At 66.7% G+C, this 23,468-nt stretch overlaps 3 protein-coding genes across 4 annotated transcripts in view; 1 reads left to right on the forward strand and 2 right to left on the reverse strand.

The window, feature by feature from the left end:
- Nucleotides 1-6: 6 nt before the first annotated feature.
- On the forward strand, nt 7-1,779 carry CHTF8 (chromosome transmission fidelity factor 8). Of its 2 annotated transcripts, none has more exons than XM_035566308.2 (4): nt 7-84; nt 597-627; nt 723-834; nt 924-1,779. In XM_035566308.2, the coding sequence occupies exons 2-4, from the start codon at nt 605-607 to the stop codon at nt 1,125-1,127; spliced, it is 339 nt and encodes a 112-aa protein (XP_035422201.1). In that variant the 5' UTR covers nt 7-84; nt 597-604; the 3' UTR covers nt 1,128-1,779. The 2 variants fall into 2 exon arrangements, with proteins under 2 accessions (XP_035422201.1, XP_035422202.1); XM_035566309.2 differs by having other exon boundaries at nt 30-84; nt 580-627.
- A 1,311-nt stretch (nt 1,780-3,090) lies between these two features.
- HAS3 (hyaluronan synthase 3) lies at nt 3,091-5,313 on the reverse strand. The gene is made up of 3 exons (XM_035566270.1): nt 4,663-5,313; nt 4,121-4,222; nt 3,091-4,014 (listed from the first exon to the last, which is right to left on the reverse strand). The coding sequence occupies exons 1-3, from the start codon at nt 5,281-5,283 to the stop codon at nt 3,091-3,093; spliced, it is 1,647 nt and encodes a 548-aa protein (XP_035422163.1). The 5' UTR covers nt 5,284-5,313.
- A 3,082-nt stretch (nt 5,314-8,395) lies between these two features.
- Nucleotides 8,396-23,468, reverse strand: part of TANGO6 (transport and golgi organization 6 homolog) — a 31,356-nt gene continuing 16,283 nt past the window's right edge. Inside the window, 8 exon segments of the mRNA XM_035566214.2 lie at nt 8,396-8,703; nt 11,490-11,603; nt 13,832-13,854; nt 13,857-13,944; nt 13,946-13,983; nt 18,346-18,498; nt 21,579-21,636; nt 21,777-22,304. Of these exon segments, the coding sequence (XP_035422107.1) occupies nt 8,527-8,703; nt 11,490-11,603; nt 13,832-13,854; nt 13,857-13,944; nt 13,946-13,983; nt 18,346-18,498; nt 21,579-21,636; nt 21,777-22,304 (1,179 nt within the window). The 3' untranslated portion in view covers nt 8,396-8,526.

Below are 23,468 nucleotides of genomic sequence, written 5' to 3' on the forward strand. Positions count from 1 at the left end.
CGTGCGCGCGGCGCTCCCGGAAGCGGAAGCGCACCGGGAGGGGGCGGAGACGGAAGCGGAAGCGCGGCGCGGCGGGAGATTCGGGTGCGGCGGCGGCGGCGGGACCGGGGCCGGGACCGGGGAGCGGGGAGCGCTCGGCCGGCACCGCCTCACCGGGACCGCTGCGGGGCGACGGGGCCGGGGGGGAACCGGGGACGCCGGGGGGAACCGGGACGCGGGGTGGGGGGGAGGGGGGAACGGGAGGGGGGCACCGGGCGGGCGTAACCGGGCACGGGGGGGCGGGGGGCAGCCGGGGGAGCACCGGGGCTGGGGGTGAGGGGGGCACGGGGGGATACGGGGGGTACCGGGAGGGATCCCGGGGCTACCGGGGAGGTCCCGGGGAGGTCCCAGGGGTCCCGGTGAGGTCCCGGGAGGGGTCTCGGGGGTTTCGGGGAGGTCTCTGGGGGTCTTGGGGTGGTCCCGGGGGTACTGGGGTGGTCCCGGGGGGATTCCGGGGGTCCCGGGGAGGTGCCGGTAGGGGTCCCGGGGCCGCAGCACGCTGCGGGGTCCCCGCCGGTCCCATCCCGGCCGTGCCCGCAGTGACCGGGGCTCCGCAGGCCGCGCCATGGTGCAGCTCGTCGTCTCCAGGTGAGCGCGGGCCGGGCCCGGTGCCCGGTACCCGGTACCCGTTAGGCTGAGAGCCCGGCGGTGACCCCCCCCTCACCCCCCCTGTCTCCCGGCAGCACGGGCGGCCTGCCCCGGTGGGTGCTGCTGGAGCTGCAGGGCGAGGTGGAGGCGCGGAGCGGCGGCGCGCTGCCCGGGAGCCTGCTGGGAGACCTGCACTACACCCGCGAGGCACGGAGCCCCCCCGACCCCACGCCGCGGGGCCGCCCCCCCCCCACGGGGCTGCTCACAGCCCTCAGCCTCTGCTCGGCCCCCCGCAGGGCGTCCCGGTGCTGGTGGTGGGCCACCACGTCCTGTACGGGAAGGTGGTGACGCTGGAGAAGCCCTTCGCCGTGCTGGTGAAGGAGGCGGCCGGCCCCGCGCAGCCGCACGCCCGCTACGCCGTCACCGCCCTCATCAAGACCAAGCTGCTCTTCAAAACCCGCCCCAAGCCCATCATCACCAACGTGCCCCGCAAGGTGTGAGGGCACCGACCCGCTGCCATCATCACCGACGTGCCCAGGAAGGCGCGAGGACACGGACCTGCTGCTGGCATCACCCGTGTGCCCGAGGCATGAGGACGTGGACCTGCTGCTGGCGCCAGTGTGCCCAAGACACGATGACGCGGACCTGCTGCCGCCACGGGGCTCAGCCCTGGCTCTGCAGGCACCCCGTGCCCTTCCCAGGTCCCTGTCCCCCCGCAGTGACACCGGGGGAGAGCCAGGGCACAAACCCAGCGCCCCTCCGAGGTGAGGAGCGTCGGGGGGAGCGCAGCTGCGGGGCCAGGCTGTGCCCACGGGGGCAGGACTTGGCTCTGTGGCCGTGCTTGTGCTGCTGGGGGGCTTTGGCTCAATCAGCCTGGCTCGTCAGCATCTGTCCCCCCCAAAACACACCCCTGCAGCTGGCAGGGCACTGGAGGCAGCTGGAGACGGGCAGGGTCTGTCTCAGCACCAACTGCCCTCGAGTCTCCCCCCGCACAGGGAGGACTTCATGGATTTGGGGCAGGGGGAGAGCGGGGCTGACACGCCGGCCTTTCTCTGTGCAAGTCTTTATTGTGACAAATCCAGCGGGATATAAAAAACAGACCTCTCAAAATATGAAAAAAACACGGGTTAAAAAATAAATAGATTTACAAACCATCAGCAATAAGTGTAAATACGAAAAGAGCTACAAAAGTCTCCTAAAAAACCTCGTCTTAAATAAAAAACCCAAATTGCTCGACTGTAGAAAGGTTCTAGCCCTGAAAAAAGAGGGCCCAGGGGAGACGGCCGTGGGTAAGCACCCAGGGGGACCTGGTGGGCAGGGAAAGGCTGGGAACCGGCTTTCACCGCCCTCCTCTGCATGTCCGGGCCCAAAACCCAGCGCCTCCCGCTGTCTAGACAGGTGCCAGGCTCCCTCCTCGCTTCCAGAGCTGGGGGGCAGAGGAGGGGCTGTGGGGAGGCAGCTGGCACGGAGCTGGGACGCGCTCGGCTCTGTAGGGCCGTGGGCTGGCCGGCGCTCCACCACGGCCCCGTGTGGGTGACACTCCAACCAGCCCACGGCCCCGCTTTTCCTGCTCCTGCCCAAGCTGCGGGCACAAAAACAGGAGCCAGGGTCCCCCCCGAGCTCTTTGGCAAAGCACAACGGGAGCGCCGCCCTCCTGGGGCAGCCGGGCCCCCCACGAGGGGTCGGGGGGAGCTGTGGGTACGTGCCCGCACATACCCAGCCGTGGGGCGAGGACGTGGCCCTGGGGGACGTTCGTGAGCCGCCGGAGCTGCGTGGGGACGGAGCAGGGGGGTGCTAGGGCCCCGCCGGGGGTGGCCCCAGCCGGCAGCACCAGCCAGCGGTGCCTGGCACTGGCACAGCGCCGGGGGAAGTGGTGCTAACGCTGCGGTGAAATCCCACCTCTGCCCCTGACCCGCGGCAGGGAGCGGGGCTGAACCTGCAGCCGGCTCCTGCTCACGCAGGGGCTACACGGGGATTTTGGGGACGGGATGGGGGGGGCACCGTGGGGGCACAGCAACCCCAGCGGTATCGAGCATCACAGCTCAGCACCCGGCCGGACGCGTGGGGTCCTCTCTCCATAGCACCGTGGGGACGACGTCGAGGTCCCCGGGGAAAGCACCGAAGGACGGCGGCCCCGGCGGGGCGGGGGGAGCCCAGCCAGCGGAGCTCCCGCAGCGCCCAAACGCTCGGCGTGGCACAGGGGGGGCGCTGGCACTGCCCCTGCAGCACCAAGGCCGTGCCGAGCACAGCTCCAGGCAGCCCCGGCGCGGCTGCTCCCTGGCCGCCAGCACCCACCGGGCTGAGTCTTACAGGAAAAAAAAAATCAAATTAAAAAAAGGGAAAAGTGGAAAAAAAAAAAAAAAGAAAAACAAAACAAAACAAGACTTGATCACGAACGCTTCCTTGGGCTGCTCCTGGGCCGGGAGGGGACGGTGGCGGTGTCCCCATCCCCCGGCACCCCGCTCACACCTCGGCGAAGGCCAGCCCGCACTGCTCCTGCCGCTTGCCGCAGCGCCGGGCGACGATGGCCAGGTAGAGCGTGAGCAGGGCCACCCAGTAGCAGGCGTAGAGGATGGCTCCCGAGACGAGGAAGGCCACCTCGGTCTCGCTGAGCAGGTCCTGGCTGTAGGCGGTGTAGGCCAGCCCGCCCAGCAGCACGGCCACCCACACCGACACCGGCAGCAGCCCCACGAAGTTGACCACGATGGTGCGGCGCCCCGACGTGCCCCAGCCCGACTTGTTGATGGTGGCGATGGCGAACATCTTGGCGGGCAGCAGGCTGGACATGTAGAGCAGGGCGTAGAGGGACATGAAGATCATCTCGGCGCTGCCCCGCAGGAAGCAGGCGTAGGTGGCCTTGATGATGCCCACCAGCTGCACCGTCAGCAGGAAGAGGAGGATGTTCCAGATGCGGCCGCGGTAGAAGAGCTGGATGACGGTGGCGATGAGGAAGAAGGGGAAGAAGCCGGTCACCACCGACTCGTAGGTCATCCAGAGGTGGTGCTTGTGGAACCACAGCGCGTTGTAGAGCCACTCGCGGAAGTAGGACTTGCTCCAGCGGGTCTGCTGGTTGAGCCAGCGCAGGTAGCGGGTGGGCGTCTCCGTCAGGCACTTGGAGCGGGCCGTGTACTTGGTCTGGTAGCCCAGGCTGAGCACGCGGTTCGTGAGGTGCCGGTCGTCCCCGAAGCTGCACTTGCTGCCCAGGAAGGTCTGGTGGTACCAGTCCTCCAGGAACTGCTGCAGCAGGGCGTTGCGGTACATGCCCAGGGGCCCGCTGATGCACTGCACGCAGCCGAAGTAGGACTGGCAGGCGCGCTCCACGTTGAAGGCCATCCAGTACCGCACGCTGCTCAGGAAGGAGATCCACGAGTCGTACTTGTTCAGGATCTGGGGAGGGGACGGCATCAGCGCCGGCACCGCCGGTAACGGGACCGGCCTCGCTGTGCCCCCACGCGCCCCGGCCGCCCCGTGTCGCCCTCCCTGCCCGCGGTACCTGGACGTCGCCGCCGACGCCGCCGACGCGGGGGTCTGCCTCCAGGATGCGGAGCATCTCGGCGGTGCAGGCGGGGTCCAGCACCGTGTCTGAGTCACACACCTGGGGGCAGAGGCAATGTCGAGCCCCGCTCCTGCCGCCCACGCGCGCCCGGCAGACGGCCCAGCCCCAGCCGGGCAAGCCCGAGCCGCGGCCGGCGAGACGAGGCAGGGCCCCGCAGACCGGCAGGCGGTGGCAGGGAGCGGAGCGCCCCGCGGTGCCCGGCCACCGCTGCCCCGGGACACCCAGCCCCGCAGACCGGCCCCAAGCGACGGCACCGCGCTGGGACCTGCCCTCGCCGCCCCCCAACCCAGGCCACGGGGGTCCGGAGCCCCACGCAGTGCCGCCACATGGCATCCCCCCGGTGACGCCTGCGCACGGCACGGGATGCACCAAGCAGGTGGCATGAAGCCCTCGCGGGCAGGGCTGCACCTGCAGGGTCCCCGCCGCCACCCCACTGCTCACGGCGTGCCCACGGCCCCCCGCCCGGCCCCCACGTCCACCTGGATGTAGTCCACGGAGTCTCCGAGCGCCCGGAAGGCCGTGTACATCACCTCGCGCTTCCCGCCCCACTTCTGCAGGATGCAGGAGTAGGTGGTGCCGCGCACCAGCGCCTGGACGCGGGCCAGCCCTTCCCGCAGCCCGGCCTCCGTCTCGCCCTCGCCCCACGTGTGGAAGTTGCTCCTCCAGACGTAGCTGCCCGCCCGCTCGGAGCCCATCACGTCGTGGAAGATGTCCAGCATGTAGGTGTCGTCGGGGCCGTTGCCGTCCACCACCATCACCACTTTGAGGTCGGGGAAGGCGATGCGCTTGACGGAGCGCAGGCACTTCTTCAGGTAGTCGGGGTCCTCCTGGTAGGCGGCGATGCAGAGGGCCACCGAGCGCCCCAGCCGCACCGGCCGCCCCTCGCCCCGCATGCGCCGGTGCTCCAGGAAGGCGAAGAGGCTCTGGATGAAGAGGTGCAGCCCCAGGATGGCCCCGTAGAGCCCGAAGGAGAGGTAGTGCTTCTCCGTGTGGATGAACTGGTACCCCGTGACGTAGGCGGCCAGGATGCCCCCCAGCACCGCCAAGGCGAAGAGGCTGGTCCCGACTACTCGCAGGGCCGTGGAGAGGCTCACTGGCATCTGGGCGGGATGGGGACAGTCAGGGCACGGCCACCACCGGGGGGGACAGGGGAGCACGGGCACACGGGGCAGCCCGGTTGTCTCCCACCCCATCCGCCTGCAGTCACCGCTCAGTGGAGGGGGGCACATCCCAGTGCCCCCACCGCAGCCCTGCAGGGCCTGGAGAACAGGGAAGGGCATGGGGACAGCGGGGACCTGGCACCGGGGGGTCCCCAGGGGAGAAGCCCTGCGTGGGCACAGCCCCCCGGAGCCCCCCCAGGCAGGACCCGGCAGCCCCCCCAGCGGCGGGGCCGGCAGCGCCCGGAGCCCCCCCCCCGTTATCCGGGCTGCGGGACGGGCACCGGGCAGCAGGTACCGGGCAGCGCCCCGGGGCATCGCCGGCGGGGGGGGGGGGGGGGGCACGGGCAGCGCAGGGCGGTGCGAGGGGGGGGGCGCAGGTTTGGGGAGGGAGCGGCTGGAAGGGGGCTGCCGGCAGCGCCCCCGGGTCCCCCCGGCCCCGCAGCCCCCGGTGCCGGCTCCGCGGTCCGGGGTGGGGGGGGCGCGGCCGGTCCCGCAGCGCCGCGGGGGAGCCCCGAGCCGGCACCGGCGGGGCGGGAGGGAGGGAAGGAGGGAGGGGAGGGACCGGGGCCGGGGCCGGGACTCACCGTGCCGGTGCCGGTGCCGGTGGTGCCGCTCGCCCCGGCCGCCGCCGCCGCCGCTGTGCACCCGGCCCGGCCCGCGCGGCCGCTTTATACCGCGGCGGGGCCGGCACCGCCCGCAGCCCGCGGGGTCCCCGCCCGGCACCGGCACCGGCACCCCCGGCACCGGCACCCCCGGCACCACCCCCGGCCCCGGCCCCGCCGGCCCCGGTCCCCGCCCCGCCCGCGGGACCCGCCCGGCCCCGCACTGCGGGAGCGCTGCCGGCACCGGCACCGGCACCGCGCCGGGCTCCACCGGCACCGGGCACGGGCCGCAGCTCCGGGACACCCCGGGGACGCCGCGGGCACCCCCGCGCCGCCCGCCACGGCCACCCCCCTGTCCCCGTGTGCCACCGGTGCCGTTCTCGGCCACCGGCCGTGCCCCCCCCGAGCCCATCAGCCGCCCACCTGGGGACGCCCGGGGCCCACCTCGTGGCGTCCCCCTGTCCCCCACGCAGGAACGGGGCCACCCCGGGGACAGGAGCCCCGCGACCGTCACGCACGAGGTGTCGGTGCCAGGCTGGTGGGGGGGGTCCCTGCCCGCCCCGGGGCGGACTGTGCCCGCTGAGCCCCCCGAGCTGCAGCCGCTGCTCAGACCCCGCACGTTCAGGTCCCTCACCCGGAGGGGCCAGGGGCTCCCCGGGGGTGGCCCCCTGCCCATGGTGGGGCAGGGACGAGCTGGGACCCCCGGCACCACCGGTGGGGCTCCCACGTGGCACCGCGTGGTGGGGTGACACCCAGAGTGGTCGTGTCCCCAACTCAGGGGTGCACAGGGGTGCCCCAGGGCTGTGGGTACTGATCTGCAGGAGGCACAGAGGGGACAGGGACAGGGACAGGGACAGGCACAGGGACAGGGACAGGGACAGGGACAGGGACAGGGACAGGAGGGTGCGTGTCCCCACCCCACTGCAGGTGCCCAGCACCAGGGTTACCCCCTGGCCCCGTTACCTTTCAGTGCGATCCCAGCTCCCCAGTGCTCGCCCTGCTCTCTCTGCACGAGCGCTTCCCAAGGTACAAATAAAATTTCCTCCTCCTCCGGCACAGAAATCTCCTTGTTCACAGCAGCAGAACTGCAGCCAGACGCCCAGAAAGCAGCACGAATGCAGACTTCTCATTCAAAACCCTTCCTCTGGCTGTCTGCTCCAGGCCCTGGCAAGGCAGTGCCGGTACGGCAGCATCCCGGCGCACGCCTGCAGCCCGGCACAGGCACCGGCACCAGCACCGGGTGCGCAGGCTGGCGGCAGCGAGAGCAAGGGGGAGCGCCCGGCCACTGCCGTGCTCCATCAAGGACAGTGTGCTCCCGGCCGCCCGCCCTGCCTGCGCCCACCCAGCTGAGCACGGCACAGCATGGCCCGGCACGGCACGGCACGGGTGGCTTTGTTGGGGGGGGTGGTGCAGCCTGGCACCCCAACCTCGCAGGGCAGGGGCGCACTGACCCCCCCCACACAAACCCTCGGCCCAGCACAGTGCGGGGGGGGCTGGGGCACAGATTTGCTGCGGGTGCTGGGGGGGCTCTGGGCTGCAGGACCCCCAGGTACGCTGGTGCAACCCTGCACGTCCCCGCTCCCTCCCTGTCCTGTGGGTGCAGGGAAGGTCCTGGCCCAGGAGCAGGCTGCACAGTGCTCTGCGGGTTTGGGGTGTCCCCCTCGGTGAGGGACCTGTGGGGGCTGCCCTGATGGAGGGAGAGGAGTGACCCCAGTGCTGGGATGTCCCCAGACGTGGAGGTGCCCCGCAGGGCCCTGCAGCCCCAGCCCTAGGATGGGGGGGGGGGGCTCTGGTGCAGCTCCCCAGAGCTGCCGGAAAGGCACTGGGGGGGCCCCAGTGCCAGTGGGGCAGGAGCTTGGAAACACCAGCGTCATTTCCCTCTTTTCCACTGGGGAAATCACTCCAATTTGGCTAAAATCACATTTTGGCTCTGTTTCAGCCACTGCTTCCAGGGATCTTCTTCCCTGGCCCACACCTGGGGCTGGTGCCCCTCGATGCCACTCGATGCCCACGGGCACCCCAGGGGCTGGGCTGGGCGAGTGCCACCAGCCAGCTCGGCATGGCTGCAGACGAAGCCTCCTCTCCCTCCCGGCTCCCTCCATGGTCTCAGGGGAAGCCGCAGCAACCCGTGCTGCTTCCAGCCCCAAGAGCCCAAGCACCGGCCCCGTGGCTCCAAGCTGGGCACCCCCCCACGCGAAGGGCTGCTCCATGGGGCTGATGCCCCAAACCCCCCCAGGACCCAGGGGCTCCATGGCCCATGCTGTTGTCACCATCCCAAGCAGGCAAGAATGAGCACGGCTGAGAGCACCCAGGGGCTTCATGTGGCTCCCAGAAACATCACACACACGGCAGAGGGTTTCTCCGTTTAATCTGCCATCCCTGCACTGGTCAGGCTGGTGCTGCCCTGGCCGAGGGGGGCTGGTGAGGCTGCCTGCCCCCGGCACCGCTGCGGTTCCACCACGGCTGGCACCTGCTGCAGGCGGCCCGAGGGTGCAGCAAACCTGTCCCCTCCAGGGAGCAAAATCGCCCGGCACGGGAGCAGGAAAAGTCTCTTTCTGTAGGGGAGCGCTGCCAGCACCTGCTACGGCAGCACCACGATCTTCTTCTCCAGCACCTGCGGGGGGAAGAGGCCGCCCCGCACCGCCTGGCCCAGCTCCTCCAGCGCCAGCTGGGCGTGCAGCACGGCCGCGCCGTCGGGCTCGGCCGCCACCACGTGCTTCAGCAGGCGGTACAGGTCCCGCAGCACGTCCCGCAGCACCTGGGGAGAGCAGAGGGCAGAGCCACGGTCAGCACCCGCCGGAGCCCCGCCGGCACCCAGCACAGGCCCCGAGCAGCGCACGGCGTGCCCTGGCAGGCGCGGCTGTGCCCCTTCCACCTGGGCAGCGCCAGGACGCGGCACCACCACCGTCGCCGCGCTGACTCACTGCCCTCCCCTCCTGTGACTCAGTTTCCCCGCACATTCATGGCACTGCCAGCTCTCCCCAGGCCCCTGAACCTGCAGGGATGGGGGAGATGGACGCGAGCTGGGCGGCCCTGGCAGCAGCCGGGGTGGGCGCAGTGCACGAGGACAGCTATGGACGACGACCAGCGGCACGGCCCTGCTCATGCGTGCACTGCTGCAGCATCGAGCCCTGCGAGGGGGCAGCATCCCCAGCCCCTCTGCAGGATGAGGCCCGTGACCAGCCCCAGCTACCCGCCCATGGACCGCGGCACCCCTGCCTGCAGAGGGGCACCCTGGAGCTGCCCGCTGGGGATTCCCGCGGGGAACCGGCTGCTTCCTTCCTAGGAACTGAGTCCCAACACACTGCTGGGAAGCGGGAAGGGAGGCGACGGCCTGGGCAAACCTGGTCCTTCCCAAGCCAAATAATCGATCATCGGGGCCCTCAGGGCAACTCCCACGGCTTCCCAGAACCTGGCGCTGCCCCACGGCCCAGCCCAGCAGGGAACTGCCCCAAGGGATGCACCACCACGTCCCCCTGCCCCAGGAAGGAGGGCGCTTCAGTGCGGGGCCACAAGCTGTAGGTCAGGCACAGGGCACGCGGAGAGCAGCCCCGAGCTCCTGGCAGAGGCTCCACAGCCCCTAGGCTCAGCAGGACCAACAGATATGGGTTCAGGCTGGGCCACGAGCAGAAGGTGCTCCACGTGGTTTGGGGAAGACAAAGTAATTCACAGCTGCAATGCAAAAACGCCACCGTGCCACACGCCTGTGCCCTGACGTCCCCTGAAATGGGTGCTGTGGCTGGAGGGGCCGGGCAGAGCCCCCGGCACGGGCCCAGCCGTGGTGGCCGAGCGCTGGCAGCAGCCCCTGGGTGCCAGCCGCCCTGCTGAGCTGTCCCCGGGCTCAGCCCCGCGCTGCAGGGCCCGTGAGGAGGGCGCAGCTCGCCCGCCTGCAGCAGCGGGTGCCAGGAGGAAGAGGTGCCAACCGCCGATGGCTTCGGGGGCAGATTCCTGCAAGTGCTGAGAAAGGAGCCAGGCCCTTCCCAGAGCAGGGTGCTCTGAAGAGCAGAGCCCTGAGGGAGAGCTCGAGAGGAGTGCAGGGAGCTGGAGCAAGCTCAGAGGTAGATGCGGATCCGTGGCTCGGCCCCCAGCCTCGTGCTCCCCGTGGCACAGGAGCTGGGGCTCCCTGCGGAAAGGAGCCCTGCCACTTCTAGGAAGCCATGAGGTGAGGATGGCCTGTCCCGTGCTGCTGCTCCGAGCCAGGGAAACAAAACCTCTGCGGCTGCGCGGTGCCGCTGCTGCCCCGGGGAGATGCCAGCGCCCCAGCAGAGGGTCGGCGTCGCCCCAGCGCCGGGCAGGACACGGGGCTGAGCGCTGCAGGAACCGGCCCTCCTGCCCGGGCTGAGGAACGAAATGGGAAGCAGAGAGTAAGAGAGCCGTGGGGACTGGGATTGCTTTCAGGAGGAAACACAACCAGGTTGTCTTTTTTTTTGGGGCGTGGGGGTGGAGAAACAGAGGAGAAGCTTCGACTTGGGGGAGCAAAGAGCCATGGAGGGGAACGCCGGCAGTGACACCGGCAGTGACACCGGCAGCCTTCCCTGAAGCCTCCACAAAGAAACAAAGAGCAGGCGTGCACGGAGCACAAAGCACACGCAGGGACAGCTCCCGCACGGCTGCTCCTGCCGTGGTGCCCTCACAAGCACCCGTCTGCACGTGTCCCTAGGGCGGGGACCCTGCGAGGGGTCACCCCCAGGCAGTGCACGAGGCCGGGTGGCCGCGGGGCTGGCTTGGGCAGAGGGCAAGAGCCACAGCCCCAGGCAGAGGGGCTGCTCTGCTTGTGGCTGGGGCCAGGACGTGCTGCGTGTCTGCGTTCGCAGAGGAACGTATCAGGGACCAGGCTGTCCCCAAAAGGCCGCATGCTGGGTCCGAGCTGCAGGGAGGGTGAGAATGGAGGGAAAGGGAGACAAAGGGCAGCTCTGGCTTAAAGCAATAGGAGAGAGAGAAACTGAAACGACTGCAGCAAGGAGCTGGCAGGGCTGTCACCACGCCAGGCTCTCCAAGCTGCTGCCTGCATCGGTGCTGTGAGAATGACTCCGTCCCTGCTGCACCCAGCCCAGCCCTCTCCCGGCCGTTCCCACCGGGAGCAGGGCACACAGCACCCGCCTGCTCCAGAATCAGCAGTAATTTAGGCAGAGGAAGCCTGCAGCTGCTCAGGTAATTATAGCTCAGTTAATTTTCTCCTAACTCCCTGCAGCTGCCACGCATGCCGGAGCCACAACGCCAGCTTGGGGTGACTGCAGCCGTCACCACGCGGGGACATGTCGAGAGCACTCGCCGCTACAGGCAGCCTGGCCCTGCAGGGGGGCAGCCCCCTGGATCAGCAGGACTTCTCAGGGAGCTGCCTGCAGGTGGAATTTCACCCCGTGCACCCCCTGAACCCAGATGGTCCCTGCTGCCCTCCTCGTCACCAGAGGCAACACAAACAAGGGGCCGGGACCTGCCACCCCTGGGCAGGGGACAACCCCTGGAGTACTGTGCTCCAGGCCAGGGTCTCCCCTCCCCGGGGGGCAGAGGGGCCATGCCGTGGGGCAGCGGGAGGTGACCCACCTCGGTAGCCTTCTCGCTGAGCCCCCGCAGCAGCAGCACCACCACGTGCACGGCGGCTCGGCGCACCTCCGCCTCGGGGTCCGTCTTGGCGATGGCCGTCACACAGGAGGTCACCTGGGGGGGCAGCACGGGGAGGACATCAGCGCGGCCGGTGCTACCACCCACGGCCAGCCCTTAGGCAGGGGCTCAGAGTTCCCATCAGGGGACGCAGGGTGACCTGGCAGGGACGGCGTGGGGCTCTGGCACTCGGCTACGTGCAGGGAGGTCCCACTTGGCGCAGAGGCAGCCACAGCCCCATGTGGCCTGAGGCTGGGGGATGGAAAACCCTCCCGGCACCTCCGTCCTTCAGAAATGCCGCTCTGCACCCGCTGCCGGACTCTCGCCGTGCTGCCCTGATCTCCCTGGGGCTGGAGCAGCAGAGCCCAGCGGCCGCTCACCTGGAGCTGGGGCAATTTGCCTGGGAAAACCCAGCCATCGGGGCTCTGCCCAGGGCACCGTCACGGCCAGCAGCTGCAGCGCAGAGCGGTGCTGAGCAGTGCGCTCAGGAAAGGACTTCATCACCAGTAATTACGCACAAAGGCTTTCCCTAAGCCAGGAAGGGGATGTGTCCCTGTGCCCTTCTCCTGCCAGCTCTGGAGCCGCAGCCACGCTGTGTCCCCGTGCTGCCTCGCGAGCCCTGGGTCCCTCTGCAACACTGCAGAGCGCCCAGACAGGGGGTGGACTTCTGCAGCAAAAATCGTGACTGCTGCAAGTCCTGCAGAGCCAGCGGTGGCAGTGATGCCGGGTGAAGCAGCTGATGCTGGCGCTGCTCTGCCTGTCGCGCTGTGACCCTGAGCACAGCAGCTGGGAAGTGAGCAGGGCGAGGGGACAGCGGCTGCACCGCGAGCACAAGCAGGTGAGGGGAGGCAATGATGGCCCTGCCACAAGGCTCGCCTTCATCAGGGGCGCCGAGCCCAGCTGAGGCTGCAGCGGTGCTCCTGGTGTCACACAGTGTCCTTAAAAGCCCACACAGGAACGCTGCTGCCACGGGGCCTGCCTCCTTCAAGCACCAGTGCTCGCGGGGCACCGAGCCCCTCCCTGCCAGGGCTGAGCGCCTGTTGCAGACGTCTTTTGAGAGCTTCAGAAAAGCGAGTTGAAGGAACCTAATTAAACACCCAGTGACAGCAGGAAGAATTAGCAGAGCTAGCGCTGTTCCCGAAATAGCTGCATGTGTGGTGCATTGGCATCTCATCAAATGCTGTCATTACCCCATTGAGCGTGAGCAGCAGCGAGAGGGAACCCAGGGAGAAAAGCCGGAGTGCCGCGCCGACGCTGCTGCCTTCCCTCCAGCCCAGCACCCTGCCAGCCGCCCGCACCAGCACGGCGCTGAGGGTTTGCTGCTCGCAGCTCCCCAAACGTGCAAGCCCTTGTGCAGCCGCTGGGCACGGTGCTCGCCAGCTGAGCGGATGCAGATCGGCCCCGTTCGAGCCCGGGCTGCAGCTCCCACGGGCTCTGCTCCCGCACCCGATGCCTTGCTCCTCGCCCTGCTGCAACATCCGCAGCCTGACCAGAGCCCCGGGTCGCAGGCTGGGTGCTGGACACCCGCACAGCCAGGGCAGAAACGTGCCCGAGGCCTGGCCGCCCCTCGCAGGAGCACAGCTGGGGCACCTCTGCGCATCCCCGTCCCGGGCACACACCCAGGCGAGGGCTGAGCACCGCTGCCGTGGCGCTCACGTGGGCACCGAGTGCTCCCCGTCGGTAGTAGCGTGAAGGATAATGAGGTTTCATTAAGGGGGAGGAGGTGCCCTTGGCAGGTACAAAATATGTCTTGAGGTCTTCTGCTGTAGGGAAATGAGGATGGGCGGAGCAGATCCCGCTGCGTTTCCCTTGGGGCTGTCTATCACTTCCCATCACAGGAGACATTTTTAGCTCTTTATAAAGCTCTCAGCCCTGAAAATCAGCACTAGAATTTCCCAGGCGTTTGCTTCAGACTGAATGACTTTTTTACACCCTAATATCTGCAAGTATCATTCACGTCCTCTCCCAGAGTAAGCTGTGAAAGAAACTGTGCTGCTGTGCCCCCAGCAGCGACCCTGCCGGCAGCTGACGAAGCAGCCACTCGTCAACCAGAGCCAGCCCCTGCTATGGCACAGCTGGGGGCTCCCCCAGGGGTTTTGGGGGGCCTTTGGTACCATGCCAAGCACCCGTTCCCCACCGCCCTGCCCCCAAAGGACTGGGCCCCGGACCACTGGGTGGCACAGCCCGGGACTTCGTGCCCAGCCGGAACATCTCCATCCCCACGGCCCTCAGCCCAGGCAGTGGCAGGAGGGATGTGATGGCGGCTGTCGGGGGGGGGTCGGTACCTCCTGGACGACGGAGCCCAGCGGAAGCCGAGCCTCTGGCACAGCTCCCCCAGGTTGGAGAGGCTGCTGGCGCGCAGCACGCTGTCCGGGTCCCGGGAGCCCCGCAGGAAGGCCATGGATCAGGGGCTCTCGGGTACTTGACACCATGTCCCCTGCACGAGAGAGCACAGCGGTCACGGCAATGCCAGGACAGAGAGCACAGCACGGCTGGCTGGGAGGAGACCCCACAGGGTTCCAGCACAGCCATGAGACAGAAGCTCGGGCCCCCTCTGCGTCCTGCAGAACAGCTGGGTGCAACATCTGGAGCACAATGCAGCCAGATCCCTCACGGTGACCCCCTGCGCTGCTGGGGACAAGGCACCCGGGCATCCCCCGCTCTGCCGAGAGGGTAAGATGCGTGTAATGCATCCCCGAGCAAGATCTTTGTCTGGGGCGCTTGGTGCATCACGTATTCCCTCAGTCTTCTGTTGGGCCTTTCAGATAGGTGACTGTGCTACAAATAAACAATCCGAAGTGCGAAGGCCCAAATTCTCACATCATTCAGCCGCCAAGAACCCACAGCAATAGTGCAGGCAGGCCACCGGGGATGTGTGAGCCAGCTAATTAGAGGTGCGTCGTGCGCAGGCGGTGAACCTGCACTGCACAATACCCGCGCCAAGGACACCGGGTCCAGGCCCGACCAAAACGCCAGCCAGAAGTGCTCCCGATGTGGAGGCACCCCTCCTGCAGAGGCAGACTCCAGTACAGCACGGGCTGCCGGACAAAGTTAACCTGGGAGGTGTTCGTGTGGGGTGAGCAGGGAAAAAAAAGCTCCAGGGATCTCACGGATCGCACTTGCAGCAAGTGAGACAAACGCCCAGTGGAGAAGGGAGAACGGCTGCCTCGGCACTGGAGCACATTTAATGGTTTGCAGCAAAGTCCATAGGAACGATGCAAATTCCTCATGGACCCTGGGATGGGGGAGAGCTCGCCCTTCCCCAGCCGCAGTGGGGCGGGGCTGCAGCACGATGCTGGGCCAGGCACACACGGGCCCCCGCTGTGTCGGGTTTCAGATGCCCTGTGCGCTCCTGTCCTCGTCCCGGCGCTAAGCAGATCCCAACTTGTCCTCAGCTCTCTCCTGCCAGGTGCCAGAAACAAAAACGCTTCCTCATGGGGCTGACAAGGACACCCGCCGGCGGCAGGGGACGTGCACAGCACCCACGGCTCCTGCAGGGCTCCGGGAGGTGCATCATCGGCTCTGCTACGGGAGGAGGGCAGCAGGGCAGGATCGTTTCCCCATCGCTGCTTTCACCGGCCCTGCCCGCAGCCAGGGGCTCAGGCCGGGAGTGGCGGCGCTGGAGGCACGTGCTGCTCAGGCAGCACCCAGCCCCACCAGGCCCCGAGGTGCCCTCACTGTGCAGAACGTGGTGAGGGCCCAGGTGGCAGACAGCGCCCAGGGAGCACCCGCTGCCACGGCTCCAGCACCCTGTCCAGCACCACTGAGCACTGCACCCAGCGGCATTGCCATCAGTGCTCTCTCACCTCCTGTACGCAAGGGACCGCTGCTGACAGCACTGAGTTGTGCACTTCTCCCGATGGCCCCGCTCCCTGGAGCAACCGCTCGCGCACAGGCACGGCTCCGGCAGGCTGGAGGCAGGCAGGGGAGGGAGGCACGGCGGCCCCCGGGTGCAAGGCAGCAGCAGGAGAGCTCTGAATCACAAGGGTGCCGCTGTACAGAGCAAAGTGTTTCTGGAAGCACCAGATAAGTCCTTTGTCTGGAATACCGAAGCTTTGCAACAAAAACAACTCGGTGCAGTGTGTTCTATAAATACGCAGGCGCGCCAGGACACGCCGCAGTCGCTGCCCGCAGCAGAGGCTCCGCAGCGGGGAGGAGAGCCCCCACGGGGGCCGTGCCCACCCTCCTGCTGCCAGCACCCCCCAGCAGCACCCCCGGGAGCCCCACCACGTCCCGTGCCCCTGCTCGGGCCCGCCGGGAGGCTGCTCGGGGCTGGCCCAGCACCGCTGAGCCCTGGCACGAAGCTGGACCAAAGGGCACGGGGCCATGTTTGGGATGGGCACGGCAGCGGCGCTCAGCGCCAGGGCTCAGCCCTGCCACGTGCAAACCCCGACCGTGCCCCTCGCCTGTCCCTCCCCTCGGGGCTCCACTCGTGGGCGACGCAGCCCTCCGCCCGCTCCTCCTCGCACCTCCGCTCAGCACCTGAAATCCTGGCGGAGAGCCTGCCCGGCCATCCCCGTACCTGCAAGCACAGCTCCCGCCCGCCTGGGAGGCGAGAGGAGGTGTCGTTAAAGGATAAAGCGCCTTTGAAGGAGCCAAACTACTGAGGAGCTGAATAAAACACTGACACACTGCAGCGCAATTATGTTATTATCTTTAAAGAAAGGGCCCTTTGCCAATTGCTGCTCATGCCTAGAGCCAAGAGACTTTTCCCGCAGCGAGGAGGGAGGACGGGGGAGCTGCTGCCAGGAGCGCAGCAGTGCAGGAGCTGCGATGGTCCTGGGGCAGAGCCGTCACCAGGGGGTCTGCGGGGACCCTGGAGGTGGCAGTGCAGTGGTGACCCCGCTCTGCAGCCGTGTGGCAGGCGGGGAGCTGCCAGGTGGCGAGTGTGATGGCTGACAAATGCCCAGCACCTCAGAGGGTGCAGCATGTGAACCCCTCATCCCTGTCCCCGTCCCAGGGGCCAAGATGTGACCGAGGCAGCACCAACCCTACGGGATGCAGCACAAGGAGCTGCCCCTGCAGCCACAGGACCCGGGCAGCCCAAGCGGCCACGCTGCAGGGACCGTGGGGCAGGCCCACGATGCTGAGCTGCAGCTGCTGCGGTGCGGGGAGCAGTCACAGGGAGTGCTGGAGCCTTGGCCAAGAGCTCCTATAAGCAGCTCAGCGCTGCCACGTCACTCCTCTGCACGCAGGAGACGTGCACAGATGTTTCCCCATCTGGAACAGCTGCTGCCTTAACACAGAATTAAGCTCAACGTGCCTCGAGTGCAGCCAGAGCCAGGAAGCATGGAGCCGGTCGCTGTCGCCCAGCCAGGCAGCACAGCACCACGTGCCCGGCTCCTGTTCCACCTCCGTGCCCCCAAGCCCACGCCGACCCCGCACAAGGCAGCGATTCCCCAGATGGGAGGATTTCTCTTCCTCCTCTTCCTTTTGAAGCAGGACTGCGGGGCATACAGTCACCATCCTGCCTGAACAAGCCGTGCTGCTGCTGTCCCAAGCAGCTGGGCTGTGCTGGGCGACGCAGCGCGCTGCATCCCGTGAGGATGGGGACCGAGGGTGATGCCTGAGCTGCCACCCCGGGGGAGCAGAGCAGGGGGCGGCTCAGGGTGCAGCACACAGCACTTTGTTGTGCTCCCTGTGTCTGCTGTGCCCAGGGAGAGAGGAGCCTTTTGCACAGCACGACTGTTACAAACAACAGGCTGTGGTTACCTGCGCGAAGGCTGGGCAGGTCGCACCTTGCCACGGTTCCAGGAAAGAGGGTGGCACAGAGCTGCCACTGGGCTGGCACTGGTGGGAACAATGCGAGGGCCAGGTGCCAAGCTGGGGGGCCTGGCTGCGGAACCAGGGCTCGTTATGCTCCTCTCAAGCCCGAGCGAGATCAGACACTGAATAGAGGGTGCATAGGCCAGGAGGACCGACTGCCACGTGCTGCCTGCTCCCCTTGGAGGCCCCAGCTCAGCTCCTTGGGATGGGGCTGCCGGCAGCCCCATGGCACCAGGGAGAGCGGCTTCCTCCTTCCCTTGGTGCCCTGGAAACACCGAACGCCTGCTCTTGTCAGCCTTGCCTCTACCAGGAGAAGCACGAGGCGTTTTAGGACATGTCCCAACAGCAGCTGCCGGAAAGGCCTCGTACAGCTTTCATCCCTCAGCCCTGCATGTCCAGGCGCTTCCCGGCGTCCTCTGAACCCAGCGAGGGCTGCCGAGGGTGAGGGGGGCCGGCTGCAGGATCTGCGCCCCCGCTCCTGCCTGGGCTTCAGCTGGGAAGCTGCCGAGTGGCGGGGCAGGATCCCCGCTCCCATGGGGCCAGGTCCCCCCACGCAGGGCGAAGCCTGGAAGGCCCCAGGAACCGGCTCCCGTCTGCCCCGCAGGCAGGCAGATGGGGTTTTCCAGGGAATCGCGGGCCCTTGTGCAACACACTCGAGCCCCAGGCTTGGTTTTCCCGGCAGCATTTTCCGGCTCACCTCTTTGCCCCGGCACCGCTCACATCCCTGCGCCGCGGCGGTCCCCTCAGCCTCACCCTGCCCACGGGGGGCTTGGCCCCATCTGCTCACACCCCCATGATCCCGAGTGGGCACGGCAGGAACCCGCAGCCCGACAAAGCCTGGGCTTTCGCTGGCCTTTATCTCCAAAATGCCCCAACGCGACCCCATGCCCAGGCACCTTTCCACCTCCAGCACACAAAAAGCCCCGGGGTTTTTGTCTCCAGGGGTGGCAGAGCACAGCAGAGCAGCAGCCCACAGCGCCCTGCACGGGCCTCGCAGTAACCCCAAGGGAGCAGAGAGTGGCTGCGGACTCACCCAGCGCCCGGGTCACACGCATCAGCACCTCGCCCAGCTTCATCCTGCTCACAGCAGCCGGGGTGTCCTCCGTGCCCTGTGTGGGGCACCCGTAGCGGGCCAGCAGGGTGGGCAGGACCTGCTCTGGGTACTCGCTGGACAGCAGGGCAACGCCTGGAGGTAAGAGGGGAAAGAAAACACAGGTCAGGATCGGACACGAGGATGGCACATACATGGACAGCACTCTGCATCACCTCCCTAACCGAGGAGATGGGAAATGTTGGTGTTTTGCATCGTGACCCAACTCCGGCAGCAGCTTCGGGTCAGACACGGGCTCATGGCTCTCACCTATGCTCGGCGAGGGCTGTGCTGGACCGGGCAGCACCCGCTGGGCCCCGCTTTACAGCGAGCAGCGGCACGCACTGACAGCAGGTCCCAGCTCCACAGCCTGGCCAGCACCAGAGCTCCTCTGGGCAGGAGGGAGAGGGGAAAACTCTGGGATTGCACTCTCAGAAAGGCAAGGACCCAAAATCCATTACAGGTGACACGGCGATGGCCAGGGAAGGGGGTTAAGCGTTCCGGCAGAGGCAGGAAGCCAAGTGGTGTCTGTGCCATTACAGCCGGTGTGACAACCAGCTCACTGGGGACACCACTCCCCGAAGGGCTGGCGGGAGCCACGCTAGGGCTGCTCGATCCCCCCGGGTGTCAAAACCAAACTGACAGGGCCATGGGGGGGGGGAACTGGAATGCACTGACCCCAGCTGCCCCCTCCAGCTCCCTGACGCGCTTCTGGAAAGGCTGAGGAACATCATGGCACGGGGGTTCGCTTGTCTTGAGGATGTAGTTGGGGAAATTACCCCCAAATTCTCCCATTGTTTGCTCAATACCGCCGAGTTTCAGGCGGCAGGTACACCCAGGCTGGAAATTAATTCTGCACAAACGAGTGTCGCTCCCTGCCTGCTCAGTCAAATCACGTAGCCCCTCCGCGTGACGCCAAACCGCCAAGGTACCTAGCGTGGTCTGGGGTTGGATGCCAATCTGAGAGATAAATTATTTAACAGTTGGCAGCAGGTGTCCACTAATTACTGCTGGTTAATATTCATTGACCTGGTGTCTACATAACGAGCCAGACGTCACACGCTGGGAGACGCCGCCACGGCGAGCACTGGCCGGGTGCAGCTCCCGGGCGGCTCGCTGGCTCCAGCAGAGCGTGGGTGCCGCTTCTGGAGGCCGGCGGGGTCCCTGCTCGCACCTCCCGGGCAGGGCTCCACCAGCACCAGGGCTCCCAGACCTGGGCGCGTTTCTGGCTGGGGCACCGGGGTGGCAAAAGGCAGCCGCTCTCCAGGGAAACGCAAGTGGCAGAGCGCTGCCCCGGCTGTGCCAAGCGCTGAGTCAGTGCAAGGGCTGCGAGAGGACGGATCCAGCTCTCCCCTGCCCTCCAGGAGCCTTCACCTACAACCCAGTTCCCCAATCGCTCAGCACCCGGTGCAGGTTACTATCCACAAGCCCGGGCGCATCCACAGGGGCAGCGACCTCTCCCCTGGCATCACCCCGCACGCTCCCGGCGCTGCGGCTCCCATCTGCGCCGCTGCGGTGGCCACGTCCCAACAGCGGCACGAGGTGCTGGAGGGGAGCCCTGCCTGGCGGAGCTGGAGCCCCCCGGAGTAGCCTCTCCTGCTGCCCTTGGGCTCCACGTGTGGCACAGCATGGCACGGCTCGGCACGGCACGGCTCGGCACGGCACGGCACGGCTCGGCACGGCACCCTGAGCAGCGCACACGGGTGACTCACCACCACAGGGAACTGCGTCAGGGTTAATCACAACTGTAGCAGGGCTGCGAAACACGGAGGCAGCTGCACGCTGTATATTAATCACTCGGGGAATATTTAAGCGTGCGTTTCTATTTCACCTGCAGGGCAAGGACAAACCCGTCCCACTCAAGACCGTACAGGCAGAGAGAGGGAAGCATATTGATAAGCTCATTTTCCAGCTGGGTATGAGTTACCTGCTCAAGTGCTGCACACAGGGCAGACACCGGGGACAGTGCTTCCTCGCCCTCTCCCCAGCTCCCTAAAACCATCAGACCCCTGTGCACCGCCTGGCCACCAGCTCTGTGGGCCTCCAGGGGAACCCCAGTCCCCCCGAACAGCTTCCTCTCCTGTTTGGCAGCCCTAAAATAATTGCTTGCTCTGCAGGCGTCTCCCAAGGGCTCCAGTTACACTTTGGGCTGCTGGAACACCTTCCCTCGGAATTAACTCTGCTTTCTTGCATGCCCACAGGAGACAGCGATAGGCACGGGCAGTCCGTTGTGCAAGACGCCCAAGCCATGCCCAGATTCAGAGGCACCTGCATGCAAATCACCGCAGCCAGCCCAGTGCCACACGCACCGGGAAGGGGACGAGCTGAACATGCTGGAGCAGGCGAAGTCCCACACATTTCCTGGGAAGCGGGCAAGCGGCAGCACTGGGAGCCCCAGCAGCAGGGGCGAACAGCCCGCCCGGGGGGGCAGAGCCCCTTCCCAATCCCCACCCACCCAGTTTCACCAAAGTCACTGCTGGGAACCGACCAGTGAGCTAAAACGTCTTTAAAGATCTTTGGGTTGTTACCCTTGCAGTGGGGTAAATGAAGGTGGTTTTTGCTCCACTTTCCCATAGGACCACGCACAGGGCTGTGCAGGAGCGGGGCTAAGGGGCTGGCTCGTACCACAGCCCTCGCCCAGCTGTGCTCACGCAGCCCCCAGGAGATCAGGGCTGGGGCACGGACCGATGCAGGGACGGTGACCAGCTCCTGGGTGTCACTGGCTGGGGGACGCCCCAAGCTGTGAACCCGTGCAGGGCACCCTCGCCTCCGCACTGGGGATGCGCACTTGCGGTCTGTGCGCATTAGCAGTTAAATCAGGCAGTAAATTAACTAATTACCCATTGAGTAAGCACAAGGAGAGCTTCAGCTCGATGAGGCCCAGGAGACAACGCTCACCACTCTGAGAAATGAGGAGCACAGCCCAGGCACTGGCTCAAGGCACAACCTGAGCTGCCCGAGCTCCAGCTGCCTGCTTCCAGGGACGCTCCAGCCCCGCTCTAAGGCCATTGGGAATGCACCGTACGGGGGTGGCACTCCCTGAGCCCCCACACAGACCGTGAGCTGCGTGGCAGGCCAGTTAACAAGCAGGCACATCGCTGCTGACAGCAGGGCTCGGGGGCACGGCACCCCGCAGGGCCCGGGACCACGCAGCCGTCAGGTCAGGCGCTGCTCACCTTGAATGGCAGAAAGGTACACAAAGGAGTCCTCGTGCTGCACGTTTTCTAGGAAAACCTGTAAGGATCAAGAGAGGGGTTCGTTACCAGCAGCCTCTGAGGACATGAGAGGGGCACTGCCAGCCGTCCTGCCCCATGGGTTTCATCCCCAGCTCCACACTGTTGTCACAGGGACGGTGACAGCGCAGGGTCCTGTACCTGGAGGATTTTTTCTTGCATCTGCAGTGCCTCCGGGTCCCTCTGCGATATCAGGCTGGAAAGAGCACGCACAGCAGCTGCCCGGACAGGGACCTGGGGGTCGTAGGCTGATAACAGCAGCTCCTGGAGCTGAGCTGGGGCCGGGCTCTCAGTGCTTGGGGTTGCAGCAGGACCCACGGCACCGGGCTCTTCACGCATGCTCTGCTCTTCACCCTCCTTGGGAGCCGAGGGGCGGCTGCAGCCACGGCCACGCTGCGTCGGTGCCCCACCAGCCCCGGTACTTTGGCAGGGGGCTGTGACGGGAGGGCCTGCGGGGCTCCCCCCTCCTGTCCTGCTCGGCCCAAGCTTTTTCCCCAGCAAGGTCTCAGCAGCGGTGCCAACCGTCTGGGCAGAGAAGGCGCCGTGAGTGCAGATGGCGATGCGCAGGTCCGCGGCCAGCTCCTGGATGACGGGGTCGGGATGGGTGCGGGACACCTCCTCCAGCAAGGGCAGCAGGCGCTTCAGGACGGCGAAGTCACTCGATTTCAGCTGCAGGGAGGAGAGGAGCAGCGCTGGCGTGATCGCAGCGAGAGGCCTCCTCTGGCATGGGGCCGCTCCCTCGTGCCAGAAGCAGGAGAAATACTCTGGGATTAGAGCTGTTGTGAGGCAGGGGAACTGTATGGCACTGATGGCCAAAACACCACAAGCCCCTGCGGGGCAGGGGGAGCACAGAGCGGGCAGGAGCAGGACTGCAGGAACACCGAGGGCTGCCCCAGTGGTACCAGCTGCTGCAGGGCACCCTCCTGCCGAGCACCCCACAGTCAGGTCAGCAGAGCATCGCATCTCGGGGCACAAAACGAGGTAAGGGCCCGTCTGTGGTGCTCTGCCTTGGCTCGACATGCTTGCCAAGTGAAACGCCAGGTTAGCAGCCAAGGTATCAATTGCAGCACCGCCCCTGAATAGGCTCATTGTGAAGAGCTCCAACAACGGGAAGACCTCATTTGGGAAATAAAAGGCTTTGTGCACTACAAAGGAACACGGGAGCTTTCTGGGTTGAGGACAGGCAGTGTGTCAGGGGAGCAGGTGGGAAAGGAGCAGACCAGGGCAGGCAGCCAGGGCTGCAGGAACTCCCAAGGGCACCTCCTCGTGCCCCGGCGCAGAGCCTCTGGCCTCGAGCACCCCAAACACCACGACTCTGGAGCCACAAGCACCTCACAAAGACAGAGGTGCATGGCCCTGATGCTAATCCCTATATTAAACCCAGTGCCAAGGTGTGGCAGCAGCAGGTGGGGATGGCAGCGGCACGGAGCTCGCTGCCCTGCCGGATCCCACGGGATCCCCGAAGGAAGCACCTCGCAGGGCAGCTGCACCCCGCGGCGGGGGCAGTTCCTGCCCTAACCTGGGTTTAGGATTTAATTGCTAGGTCCCAGGAGCAAAGTCTGGGCAGCCAAGGCATGAAAAGCAACGCTTTCCCAGAGGTTTCAGGGGAGCATTTGGATGATTATGTAAAACCCACTTGGCCATTCAAAACCAAGCAGCTTTGCAGCCTCTCCTGCTGCTTCCCGCACCAGCTGCCCCAGGCAGCCTTTTTCACTCAATCTGCAGGCCCAGGTTCAGTTGCTTCCATTAACAAGGTGAGGGAGCAGGGGCTCGCCTGGGAGGGGGGGGCCATTAACGCTGCTCTGGGCCCACCACGGCAGGGGCTGGGCTGCC

This window comes from Cygnus atratus, chromosome 12 (genome assembly GCF_013377495.2).
Source record: "Cygnus atratus isolate AKBS03 ecotype Queensland, Australia chromosome 12, CAtr_DNAZoo_HiC_assembly, whole genome shotgun sequence".
Lineage (NCBI taxonomy): Eukaryota > Metazoa > Chordata > Aves > Anseriformes > Anatidae > Cygnus > Cygnus atratus.